The sequence below is a fragment of the Panthera leo genome, chromosome A3 (genome assembly GCF_018350215.1).
Source record: "Panthera leo isolate Ple1 chromosome A3, P.leo_Ple1_pat1.1, whole genome shotgun sequence".
NCBI lineage: Eukaryota > Metazoa > Chordata > Mammalia > Carnivora > Felidae > Panthera > Panthera leo.
In genome coordinates this window covers 72,448,606-72,461,289 of record NC_056681.1, presented here as the reverse complement: position 1 = coordinate 72,461,289, position 12,684 = coordinate 72,448,606, and the positions used below count along the sequence as shown (strand labels likewise).

At 35.6% G+C, this 12,684-nt stretch overlaps 1 protein-coding gene across 3 annotated transcripts in view; it reads left to right on the top strand.

The window, feature by feature from the left end:
- PSME4 (proteasome activator subunit 4) overlaps positions 1-12,684 on the top strand; it is a 98,774-nt gene that overhangs the window by 36,278 nt on the left and 49,812 nt on the right. For all 3 annotated transcript variants that reach the window (XM_042932270.1, XM_042932269.1, XM_042932271.1), the window contains 10 exons: positions 298-420; positions 2,657-2,749; positions 3,517-3,782; positions 6,433-6,619; positions 7,382-7,471; positions 8,825-8,889; positions 9,151-9,301; positions 11,355-11,453; positions 11,673-11,742; positions 12,224-12,291. In XM_042932270.1, the coding sequence (XP_042788204.1) occupies positions 298-420; positions 2,657-2,749; positions 3,517-3,782; positions 6,433-6,619; positions 7,382-7,471; positions 8,825-8,889; positions 9,151-9,301; positions 11,355-11,453; positions 11,673-11,742; positions 12,224-12,291 (1,212 nt within the window). The remainder of the gene's footprint in view (positions 1-297; positions 421-2,656; positions 2,750-3,516; positions 3,783-6,432; positions 6,620-7,381; positions 7,472-8,824; positions 8,890-9,150; positions 9,302-11,354; positions 11,454-11,672; positions 11,743-12,223; positions 12,292-12,684) is intronic.

Here is a 12,684-nt window from a genome sequence, read left to right as displayed (position 1 = left end):
AGTTGTTAGAGCATGTAGCTCTTGACCCTCAGGGTCATGAGTTTGAGTTCTGTGTTGGGTGTAGCTATTACTTAAATAAATAAACTTAAAATAATAAAACATTTTAAAAAGTAGATCTTCTATGAAATTTTTATGGAATATAGCAGTATATAAAACTGCCAAACAGTATGTAATTTTGCTTAAAAACTGATCCAGTGAGAATATATGCACCAACACTAATATATATCACTTCAGTTATTTAAGGAGTTACTTGATACCTATAAATATTTATTCTTAATTCTTTTTTTCTTTTGAAAGATATTTACGAGAATTCTGAGAAGCTTGAACCTCCCAGTGGGAAGCAGTCAAGTGTTAGTCCCAAGATTTTTAACAAATGCGTATGATATAGGACATGCTGTAATATGGATCACCGCCATGATGGTTTGTAACACATTAGTTCTTCTAAATTTTGTGTTAACCATGTAAAAATTCTGTATAATCACATAAGCCTGTATTAGTATCGTAGTTGGTCATTTGATTCTTCGATATTTTCTGATGTAGTAAGCTAATGTTTCTCAGACCCAGAATGTAGTCATAACACACCATTTATAAATCTCTCTAGCCAATGAATCCTAAAAATAGAGTCAGGGTTTAGAGTTTTGAGAGATTCAGAATGTCTAACAATCTCACAGATGAAAGGTCAAGTTGATAATGATAAATGTGGGATTAGAACCTGGGGTTTTGCATATGCTCAGTACTAATGCATTCAGTGTTGAAGATGGCACTGAACACAAAGCTAATTAAATAAAGTAATCTTGGTGAAGGGAGAAGTATGGAGGATTACTTTACTGACATCCTTGAAGGAAAGTAAAAATATATCCACATGCTTGGATTTCAGTATCCTCTTCCAAATAAGAATATTAAAACAATTTCATACTATAATTTTCTGGATTGTCATTCATTCTCCTTCTACAGCTCTCTCTTTTTAAAATTATTATTTTGTGTTTGATATTTTCCCCAGGTTATGTTGTTTCATTGTTGTTTTTTCTGTGGATAAGGCAGGATGGTTGTGAGAAGTTTAGTTCTTACATTTTATTTTTAGATTAAAAAGAGAAATTCAGGGGCATCTAGGTGGCTCAGTCAGTTAAGCATTGACTTTGGCTCAGGTCATGATCTCACAGCTCAAGGGATAGAGTCCTGCGTCAGGCTCTGTGCTGATGGCTCAGAGCCTGGAGCCTGCTTCAGATTCTTTGTCTCCTCTCTCTCTCTGCCCCATCCCTGTTTGCTTGCTCTCTCTCAAAAATAAATGAACATTAAAATTGAAAAACGAAATTCATTCTCCCCCCGTTTTTGCAATTTCATTATTAAATAGGAAAATCCTATTTTCTTTCTAATACTCCAAATGAGCAAAAACATCTGGATGTTTACTATGTTATATCAGCAATTTTTTTTTAGGAGCGACAGAATTATATCATGATTAGTATCAACCTTATTTTAGTTCATGTTGCTCTTCTTTCTCATACAGTTTTTCCCATTGACGTCTTTATTTTGTGTTATATATGAATATTGAATATAATAAAAAATGCTAATTATTATGCTAGGATTTTGAAATTTTTGTTGGGTTTTTTTTTTTTTTTTTTTTTTTTTTTGCTATGGAATTATTATGGTCTCTTTAGTAGTTGACCTACTCTAAATTGGGAACATGAACGTGGATTTCATTTCAGCAGGAAGACATGTTCCTCATGTAACTGGACAGTCTACCTTAGGTCTAGGCTGTTTCTTGAAAGATCATCTTGAGAGAGAGAAGGTTTTAAGACCAAGCTGTAGTTCTTTTTCCTCAGGGCTGTTCAACTTGATAAGATTGAATACTAACTTTTTTCCTCATTTTTCCCCCAGATCATGTTGTTGTTTGGTGTGTTTGGGTAATAGATTGAGAAAAACTATTTTTCCTTTGAGTCAAAATGTGGTCAAGGGCACCTGGGTGGTTCAGTCGGTTAAGCTTCCGACTTTGGCTCAGGTCATGATTTCACAGTTCGTGGGTTTGAGCCCTGTGTCGGGCTCTGTGCTGACAGCTCAGAGCCTGGAGCCTGCTTTGAATTATCTGTCTCTCCCTCTCGCTCTGCCCCTTTCCTGCCCATACTCTGTCTGTCTGTCCGTCTCTCTCTGTCTCTCTCAAAATAAATTTTAAATGTGGTCACATACCACAGGTTTAATCATTTGAAACATTTAGGAGTAATAATAAAATATTTGAATCCATTTATGTAAATCTCACATCTTCATTTCCTGCAATAAGAAATTCACTTCTCAAATCATTTAAGGAATGCTTTTTATGCCTGATGTTAGCACTCTTGGTTATTTTAAGACTCTCTTACTGACAAAAGTTTTTTCACTGCAGAAGAGTAAAATATGCTGATACCCTAAATTGAAAGATGTCTTTGTAGTTACCTAATTTGGTTTCAGTAGGTTGCCCTTACTTTTAGTAGAGTGTTTTGAATTGAGGATTGTGGGAAGTTTACTAGCAAATTGTTTTTGGCTTTTATTTGGAGGTAGAATTGGTTTTTCTCATCAAGATGGATGTGCACCATGTTGGAGAGTTATATGTAGGCTTGGCCTATTGATCCCTTCAATTTTCCAGGGTACTGAGGGTACTGATATTTTTATTCTTTTATCTGAATAGGGTGGACCAAGTAAGCTAGTACAGAAACACTTGGCTGGTTTGTTTAACAGCATCACATCTTTTTACCACCCTTCAAATAATGGGCGCTGGCTGGTGAGTATGTTCATTTTTTTATTGTAGGGTTTGGAACTTTTTAAAGTTATGGTCACACATAACTATTGCCTATTATGCAACCTATAATACTATTTCTGTCCTTCATATAAGTCTTCATAACTTTTGGCTATATGTAGCTGATTAAGTTCAGACTAAGATACTGTGTTTATAGAACATAAAAATAAGATAATACTGGTCCAGTAACTGGTGACAAAATGTCACATTCTGGTAATAGAAAGTACAGTCAGTGTGGTTTTTGGTTTTGGATTTTGTTTTCTTTCCACATTGCCTGGTTAGAATAGTTTTTCATGTAATGGAAGGTTCATCTGGTGCTAGAAAATAAAATTGACATTTGAGGGGCGCCTGGGTGTCTCAGTCGGTTAAGTGTCCTGCCTCAGGTCATGATCTCACTGTCAGTGAGTTCGAGCCTAAGAGATCTCTGCATCAGGCTCTGTGACGACAACATGGAGCCTGCTTGGGATTCTCTGTCTCCTGTCTGCCCCTCCCCTTCTCGTGCTTGCTCTCTCTCAAAAATAAACTTTATTTAAAAAAAAATAAAATTGACATTTAAAACAAATATTTATTATTATCAGTAATTAATTGATAAAGTATTTTATTCTATCTAGTTATGCTATGCTATGCAGGTGTTTGTAATAGATTGTAAGAGCTGTTATTTTAAGAAATTTTACTTGGACTATAGAAAGGAACCATAACTATCTGTGTGGGAAATCAAACCTACCTTGGACTTTGTGCTTCTGTGTCCCCAGAACAAGTTAATGAAACTACTTCAGCGGTTGCCAAACAGTGTTGTTAGAAGATTGCATCGTGAAAGATACAAGAAGCCTTCTTGGTTAACTCCTGTGCCTGATAGCCATAAGCTTACTGATCAAGATGTTACAGACTTTGTACGATGCATTATTCAACCTGTCCTCTTGGCTATGTTTAGCAAAACTGGTAGTTTAGAAGCAGCACAGGCTCTGCAGAATCTTGCACTCATGAGACCTGAGTTAGTAATACCCCCTGTACTTGAAAGGTAAGTGTAGCTTTACATGTTTGGTTGAAGCCTTGGCCGGCCGTTCTGGTTATCTCTTCCCTCTACTCTGCTGTTCTACTTAGTTGTCTTTTCTGTGGCTTCTCTTTTGCTCTCTTGCTACTTATTCCTGTTCCTAGAGGAGAAGCAAGGCATTTTAACCTAATGATTGGTAGCTTGATAAAGGTTTACTGAAGAGAAAAGAAAATCGATACTAAATGGATAAAATATTTTTGAATTATTGGCAAATTTTAGTTTCTGAAGTTTGTGCTTAATAAAGTAAGGGTGCCGGGTGGGCTCAGTCTATGGAGCATGTGACTCTTGATCTCGGGGTTGTGAGTTTCAGCCCCATGTTAAGTATAGAGGTTACTTAAAAATAAAATTGTTTTAGGAAGCAAGCAAGCAAATAAGCAAGCTCTGACTGCTTTTACATCAAAATGTGAGTGTCACTAAATATTGAGAACGTGGCAGTGAAAGTGATTTTGGATTTCTTTTATTTCTTAGAAGCAGTGATACAGAAGAAAATTTGACTATCTTTATTATTTTCATGTACTATATAGTCTTATATGTATTATTTCCACAATGTAGACTTTATTTTGTATGTTGAAATAGTAACAAGTTTTCTGTTTGCCTAGTCACTGTCACATTATAGGCCTTCTGAACTTCTATAATAATACTTAAGCTTTCTGTTAATTCCTCTGCTGTCTGAACTTGAGCTTTATGATTTCTCTTTTAATGTCTTACTCAAAAAAAAAAAAAAATACTAGTTTTTTAGGGCTAAGAAGGGTCTAACAGTTTGAGTTCCATAAAATAGATTTGTGCAAGGTCCTTTAGTGATAATGTACATGACAGCCTATTATCTTACTTACCATTGAAATAGCATAATTGGGCACATTTGCTTGGAGACGGGTATCCTGTTAAAGATCTTGGGGTGCCTGGGCGGCTCAGTTGATTGAACGTCTGACTTAGGCTCAGGTCATGATTTCACGAGTTCATTTCATGATATATCCTGAGTTTGAGCCCCACGTTGGCCTCTGTGCTGTCCGTGCAGAGCCCGCCTCAGATCCTGCGTCAGGTCCTCTGTCCCACCCCCCTTTTCATCCTTCTCCTGCTTGCGCTTTCTCTCTCTCTCAAAAAGAAACATTAAAAAGATAAAAAAAAAGATCTTGACCAAAATAGGTCTCCATTATTTATAAATTGCCATAAATATTCAAGTTGTCCCCATTGCCATAAATATTCAAGTTTTACCTCATTTTCCAAACCTCTTGGTTTGGCCCTGTCCCCATTGCCATAAATACTCAAGTTTTACCTCATTTTCCAAACCTCTCCCTTTTTTGTGTGCACTTTGGGGGCACTGAAACTGTCCCAGTACATATAATTTAATTAGGAAATTGAATGGGGAAATTAGGCGCTTTCTACTCTGTCCCAACCCCCAATATTCTCTGCACTCTGGCCTCCATGTGGTAGCGACACTAACAGTTCAGTGGCAGTTCCCTTGATGTCTCTTGTTGAGGAGAGACATACCTTTAAGGAGGGACTTCAGCTGTTTGCATAGCTAAAATTTTGAAGATGGGAATATTTTGATATTTGTTTTGGCTTATTTCATTGTTTTCCAGCTGATTAATTATGTAGTGAGATACATTTTTAATAGAAGGAACAAAGTTTATATACAAGTAAAATTATTCCAACACGTTTTTCTTTAGTTTTCACTTTTTGGACAAATTTAATAGCATATTGAGTGATACATGCTTGGCCAAGAGACATATAAGAGACATATTTTCAAGTTTTCTTTTATAAAAGCAAAAGTCCTTTAAAAAGTAAAAATGTAGAAAATAAATTTTAGGCATTTGATTTTAGATCTCCTCTGTTAAAGAGTTGGTTTGTTTTCTTCATCTTTTAAAGTAAGCATAGGTTTGTTAGTTTTTTTTACCCCTGTTCCAAATCCTCTTTTTTTCTACTTACGATGAAATTTCCTTTATTATTTACTTTTTCTGTATAAGAGAAATTTAAAATGACTGCATTTTAGACTCCCCCCCCCCACCCCCCACAAGATAGATTCTCAAAAATGAAATCACTTGTCAAAGTGAATGTTCTTGCCTTGTATTTTACTTGATGATCAAAGACTGTATTTGTATTATTCTCCCTTGTTTATGCACTCTAGTGTCAGGAATCTTCTACTATGTTTCTAGAGCAGATTTCCAATTTTAAAATACCAGTCTTCTAAAAAGTATAAAATAAGAGAAATTTCAGGGTTTTAGTAAAGATTGTTTTTCGAATAAAAGGGAAGAGTGGGATAATTATCACTTGCTCTTCCTGAATTCTGATAGTCACTGACCATTAGATTAGATGCATTCCTATTGACATAGGGAAGTAGATTCAGCTGACTGAAATAATGCCAGATCTTGCCAGTTTATGTTCTTTTTCACTGTGAAATATGCATGGAGAGCCATGGTGAGGTGGCAGGGAATTGGGGAAACATGTACCTTTCCTTCATGTGTGTGATTCTGTTAACTTATACTCACTCAAAAGATTCTGCTAGCTACCAGCCTTAAAGCCAACATGTAGTTTATGAATTTGGGAGATTTAATGTATTGTGCCTTTTTGTCTGTGATGGAATCTTTTTTTTTTTTTTTAATTCTGTTTTCAACTGTAGAACGTATCCTGCACTAGAGACTTTAACAGAACCTCACCAGCTCACAGCTACTTTAAGTTGTGTAATTGGAGTAGCCCGCAGTTTGGTATCAGGGGGCAAATGGTTTCCTGAAGGTCCAACACACATGCTACCTCTGTTGATGAGAGCATTGCCTGGGGTGGATCCAAATGACTTCAGTAAATGCATGGTAAGCATATTTATCATTCTGTTTTGTGTCTGAGTTCTAATTGTGTGAGTTGGCATCCTGTTAAGTTTTGTTTAGAACATAGTTCAGTGTAAAATTTGTTAATGCTAAAAGGATTATATCTGTAGATGCCCAAGTTTAGATCTGTGGATGGTTAGTTGAGCTATATGTCATCCTTCAGAAGTAATGTGCCATAATCTGGATACATTTAATGGTCACAGGATTTTTTCAACGCTTGCTATATATTTACTATTTTCTTTAAGTAGAGATATTAAAAATCAGCATGTGATCATTTGTACTTCCCTTCATCTACACTGATGACAAGGGCATGGTAACAGTTGCTGGGTGCAAAATGTCAGATCCTGTTTATACACACCTCTCCTGACTTAGAATTTTGGCTCACCTTCCCTCTTCCCTGATCTGTAGCTTTTGCTTAAGCATTTCCTTTTTATCCTTAGTTAATGTTGCATCTTTGGGTGGGGGCAAAGTTAACTTTTGATTGACAGAGAGTTGGAGAATGTTGTGCTTAAACATAATAAATAACTATGAAAGTAAATTTAATGTAACTTCATTACTAAAGTAACAGCTCCTTAATTATGAGGAATCTTAAAATGTTCAAATCTAAGTAAAAAATTTCCTGGAATATTACTGTGGTATTTCCCTTAAGATAATATTTGGGTACTTTTTTATTGTAGCTTATGGTATACTTGTATTTTTGAATTAGAATTACATAATTACTGTTAAATTTTTTGCATCTTCCCACAGATCACATTCCAGTTTATAGCAACATTTTCCACTCTGGTGCCTTTAGTAGATTGTTCATCTGTACTACAAGAAAGAAGTGACCTCACAGAAGTAAGGATGCTTACTGGTTGTAGAAAGATTGTTAACTGAGGTGTAACTCTTATGTAAATGCATAGTAATATTTTTTTTTATTTTTTTTTTAATGTTTATTAATTTTTGACAGAGAGAGAGAGAGACAGAGCATGAGTGGGGGAGGGGCAGAGAGAGGAAAACACAGAATCTGAAGCAGGCTCCAGGCTCTGAGCTGTCAGCACAGAGCCCGACGTGGGGCTCAAACTCACAGACCGTGAGATCATGACCTGAGCCCAAGTCAGACGCCCTACCAACTGAACCACCCAGGCACCCCACATAGTAAAATTTGATAGTTTAAATACCAACAGTTTCAGATTACTGTTTTGTGGGGCTCCGGGTGGCTCACATTGGTTTAGCATCTGACTCCATTTCAGCTCAGATTGTGATCTCATGGTTTGGATTCTATGTCTCTCCCTTTCTTTCTCTGCCCCTATGCCTGCCACTCAAAATAAATAAACATTAAGATTACTATTTTGTGATTAGAATGGTATAAATGGAAGGCCAGGTCATTGGTAAGATAATCTGCAGAGCACCCACCAAATGCTGTAGGTCAAAAATAGGCTTTTTTTTTATTTGTTTATTTTTGAGAGAGAGACAGACATTGTGAGTGGGGAAGGGGCAGAGAAAGAGGGAGACACAGAATCCGAAGCAGGCTCCAGGCTCTAAACTGTCAGCACAGAGCCACACAAGGGGCTCGAACCCATGAACCATGAGTTCATGACCTGAGATGAAGTCAGATGCTTAACCGACTGGAGCTACACAGGAGCCCCAGAAAATGGGCTATTTTTGTAAACAATTAACATCTGGAGGTGCATTTCAATTTTTTGTCACTTTTAATTTTCTGTTAAGCAAAGCAAAGGTAGTGGTGGGTTTTTTAAATTTTGGTTTGGTTTTAGCTTAGGAATAAATGTATTGAGGGGATTGACATCTAATGAACAGACATTTTTTTCATTACTGACTGATTCTTCTAGAACTATTTTCTTTATTGTAGGCATGTTTCTACTTGAATTTTGTCATTTGAATATTCAAGTCGTAAGATAATTCTTTACACATACACTAGAAGTTTAAAAACTGTAGTTATTGAGAAAGATGGCTATTTGACTTCTATTTTGGGCCCTTATAAAATAATGCTAATTGCTGCTTATTTTGGTTCCCAGAAAGGAGTAGGTTGGGTTTTTCTAAATTGGTATGTGGTACTGGTACTGTTTCTCATCGTACTCAGTATAATAATGTAGTGTTAAATCTATTTTGTGGGCCATAATTGAGTTTTATTAGTTCTGAGAAAAAAATCAAAGGCTATTTTTAATTTTTCTCCGCGTTGAAATGTCATAGGTGGAACGAGAACTTTGTTCAGCCACAGCTGAATTTGAGGATTTCGTCTTACAATTTATGGACAGGTGAGTATGTGCTCCAGACCCGCTCTCTATTAGACATTGAAAGAAATGACTATCCTGTCCAAACAACTTCAGTCTCTCTGCATAACTACTGTCCTGGGACCGAGCTTCTGAAGTTATAAAAGGGCAAGTGATATGTGAACCTGCACAAATTGCATAGCTGTCATTCGAATAGTCATGACAATGGAGGGTTATCTAATTATCATCAAAAATGTTAAAACTAGTTTTTAGTTGCTAAAATTATCCTTTCTTTGGATTATTTAGATGTTTTGGACTTATAGAAAGTAGCACATTGGAGCAAACAAGAGAAGAGACAGAAACTGAGAAAATGACTCATTTGGAGAGTTTGGTCGAATTAGGTCTGTCTTCTACGTTTAGTACAATCCTCACACAATGTTCCAAAGAAATATTTATGGTAAGAGTCTCATTGCTGCAAAAAATTAAATCCCAATCTTGTTTTCTTTGTTGTTTTAAAAATTGAGCTTCAAGTTACTTTAAATATTATATCATGCCATTTATCCTTGGTTTCATACTAAAATTTGAAAAAGATGAACAGTTGATTCTCATTATATTTGCAAATTTCATATTTGCAAATTCATCTGCTTGCTAGAAAATTTGTTTGTAATCCCAAAATCTGTACTCACGGTGCTCTTGTGCAGATGTGTAAATTTGGCAAAAATTATGAGTTGCACGTTTTCACGGCTGAGGTTGAATAATGTAACACACTTTGCCTTCTTGTTTCAGCTGTAATACTGTAGCAAGCTTTGTGTCTATTTATTTATTTTAGAGTTTATTTATTTTTGAGAGAGATAGAATGTGAGCAAGGGAGGGGCAGAGAGGGAGAATCCCAAGCAGGCTCCACGTGGTCAGTGCACAGAGCCCAACATAGGGCTCGAACTCAAAAAACCATGAGATCATAACCTGAGCCGAAATCAAGAGTCGGGTGCTTAACCAGCTCAGCCACCCGGGCACCCTGGCAAGTTTTATGTCTATTTAGTGCCAGGTTTTCACATTTTGTGCTTTTTGTTGGGGATTTTGTGGTTTAAAATGGCCCCCAGGAGTAGTATTGCAGCACTGTCTACTGTTCTAAGCGTAAGAGAGTTATGATGTGCCTCACAGAAAATAGCATGTTTTAGATGAGCTTTATTCAGGCATGGGTTACAGTGCCATTGGCTGACTTCACTGTCAGTGAATCAACAATATATATTAAATACACATAAAGCAAAATTATATATTTATCAGTTGATGAAAACCAGAGACTTGTTAGTACTTAATCCTGCATTTCCTCTAGGAACAGTGATTCAGTATTTGCTACATCAGTGCTCAAAACAACTTTATAGAATATATTAGATATAACAAGAATTGACTGCATTTTTTTAATCAATTAAATATTGTTTGGGAGGAAAGTTTTGGAAATTGTTTATGCCATCACATGATAGAAATTAAATCCCAAGTATAAAAATCTGGCAAACTGTAGGGGTGCCTGGTTGGCTCAGTTGGTTGAATGTCTGACTTGGTATCAGCTCAGGTCATGATCTCAGGGTTGAGAGCTACCAGTGCAGAGCCTGCTTGGGAGTCTCTCTTTCTGCCCTTCCCCCTGCTTGCACTCTTTCTCTCTCTCTCTGTCTCAAAATAAATGAATGAACTTAAAAAAAAAAAATCCCACAAACTATAATGAATGGGAGTTTGTGTGTCCTCCCAAGACATTCTGTAAACATTCACTTATTCAGTATTGGTTGACATGTTAATGTATAGTGTGGTCTTTAAGACCAGACTTTACTTCCGTTCATGTTTCATCTCCCTTCATCTGAGATTATGACTGTTCAATGTATTTATCTTGGGTAAAAGCTAAACTGCTTTACAGATGCATGAAATATTTACTGAGATATGTTAGTATAGAAATTAATGTAAATTTTCTCATTTAACCAAAATCTTTTGAAAGGAGTTGTGGATTAACGATCCTGAAAATTGTAAATGTCAAGAGTCCATTCTTTCATTCGGCACTTCTGTGATATGATTGTAAAATTGCTTTCTGTGATGTGATTGTAAAAAAGCAGGATTCAAAACCTGCTTCCAGGTCTTTTAGAGTAGAGATAAATATTTATAGTTTGTAGCATTGTCAGAATGACAAAGTCTAAATATTAAGTACTCCAAAAACTTCCCTTTGTTATGTTGGATTAGCCAGCAAGATAATTTGCATTTGCTTCCAACAGCTGTAGTTTTGTGTTTAATGTTTCTGTAGGAAATAAAATCTTGTGTCTGAAATGTTTTGTTCATGTTAGGGTTTTGTGCAAAGATTGTTCATAGATCTTGATGTTATATTGAATTATTTTTGTAATTCAGATGGTTAAATTTCCTACGTGGTTTTTTTTATAGTTTGAATCTCATTTTTCTTTTATGGTTCATAAGATGTTTAGTTTTCTTAAAAATGCTCATAAGACATTTTCATTTCTTACATATCTTAATAGGTCGCCCTTCAGAAAGTTTTTAATTTTTCTATTTCACATATATTTGAAACAAGAGTAGCAGGCCGCATGGTGGCTGACATGTGCCGTGCTGCTGTAAAGGTGAGTTTGGTTTTTTTTGGATGAATTAATGCATCAGTAACTAGCAGGTTTATATGGTTACTTATTTTTAGACATGTTTGTTATAACTTAAAATATATCATTCTTTCAGTAGCAGCTTACAACCCTTATTTGCCTCTGAAAATAGTGTTAGGGTATACTTTGTGAGTGTTGAATATTCGTGGCCTTCCAGAAAACTTACTTATACAAATTTGTTTTCAGTGCTGCCCAGAGGAGTCTTTGAAGTTATTTGTTCCTCACTGCTGCAGTGTTATAACTCAGCTTACAATGAGTAAGTCATAAGGTTACTATTCTGTATTTGCAATTTTAGGTGATTTTTTTTTTGTTTTTTTGTTTCTAGAACTCTGTTGATGAAAACAGATTCTGTAAGCTAAGCAATAATTAAATTAAATCTTGTAGTTTGGGACAGGGATTACTCAAATTAAGGTATCATCCAGGTGACATCTTAGAAATTTTACTTTGTTAAATTAATATTTTCATATATACAAGAACCATTCAGAAGTTGCCATAAAAAAATATCAGTTATTTTGTGAGAACTGGAGGAGGAGGAGTCCTGACTGATGTGTTTATTTTCTTGCAAATTGAGTTTTTACCTTTTCTGGAGCAAGTTCAGCCACATGAGGAAGGAATGAAAGTCTCTCAAAAAGAGAGTCTCCTCAGCTGTTAGAGACACTAAAGACAAATATTGAAATATGATGCATTTAAGTTGGATACATGGTTCTCTTTCCTTGATACTGTTTTGCTATTTTTAGACGATGATGTGTTAAATGAAGAAGAGCTAGATAAGGAGTTGCTGTGGAATCTTCAACTTTTGTCTGAGGTATTGTAAGTCTTTGGATTAAGGAAATAGTAGTATGTAAATGTTGGCTTGGTTTTAGAATTTCAATGTTTTTTAATTGACATAAAAATATGAAAAATCTTAAGTTTTAGAAATTTCTTGATATGGCTACAAAATCAGATAATGTCATTTTCTTGTTATCAAAAGAGTGATATTTGTTGATGACTTTCCACGTGCAGCATTCTGCTTTTTACTGATTAATTCTGATATTAGTAACTTTCATTGAAAATTTTACCATTTTGGCAATTCTTTTTTTTTTTTCTTCCCCCTGTCTACATTCTAAATTTGGCTCTCAGTGAGACTTCATTTTCCTTTATGGGTTAGTTCACTGGGTAGCGAACAGAGAACTACAATTAAGTTTTGTCTCTTTGAGGA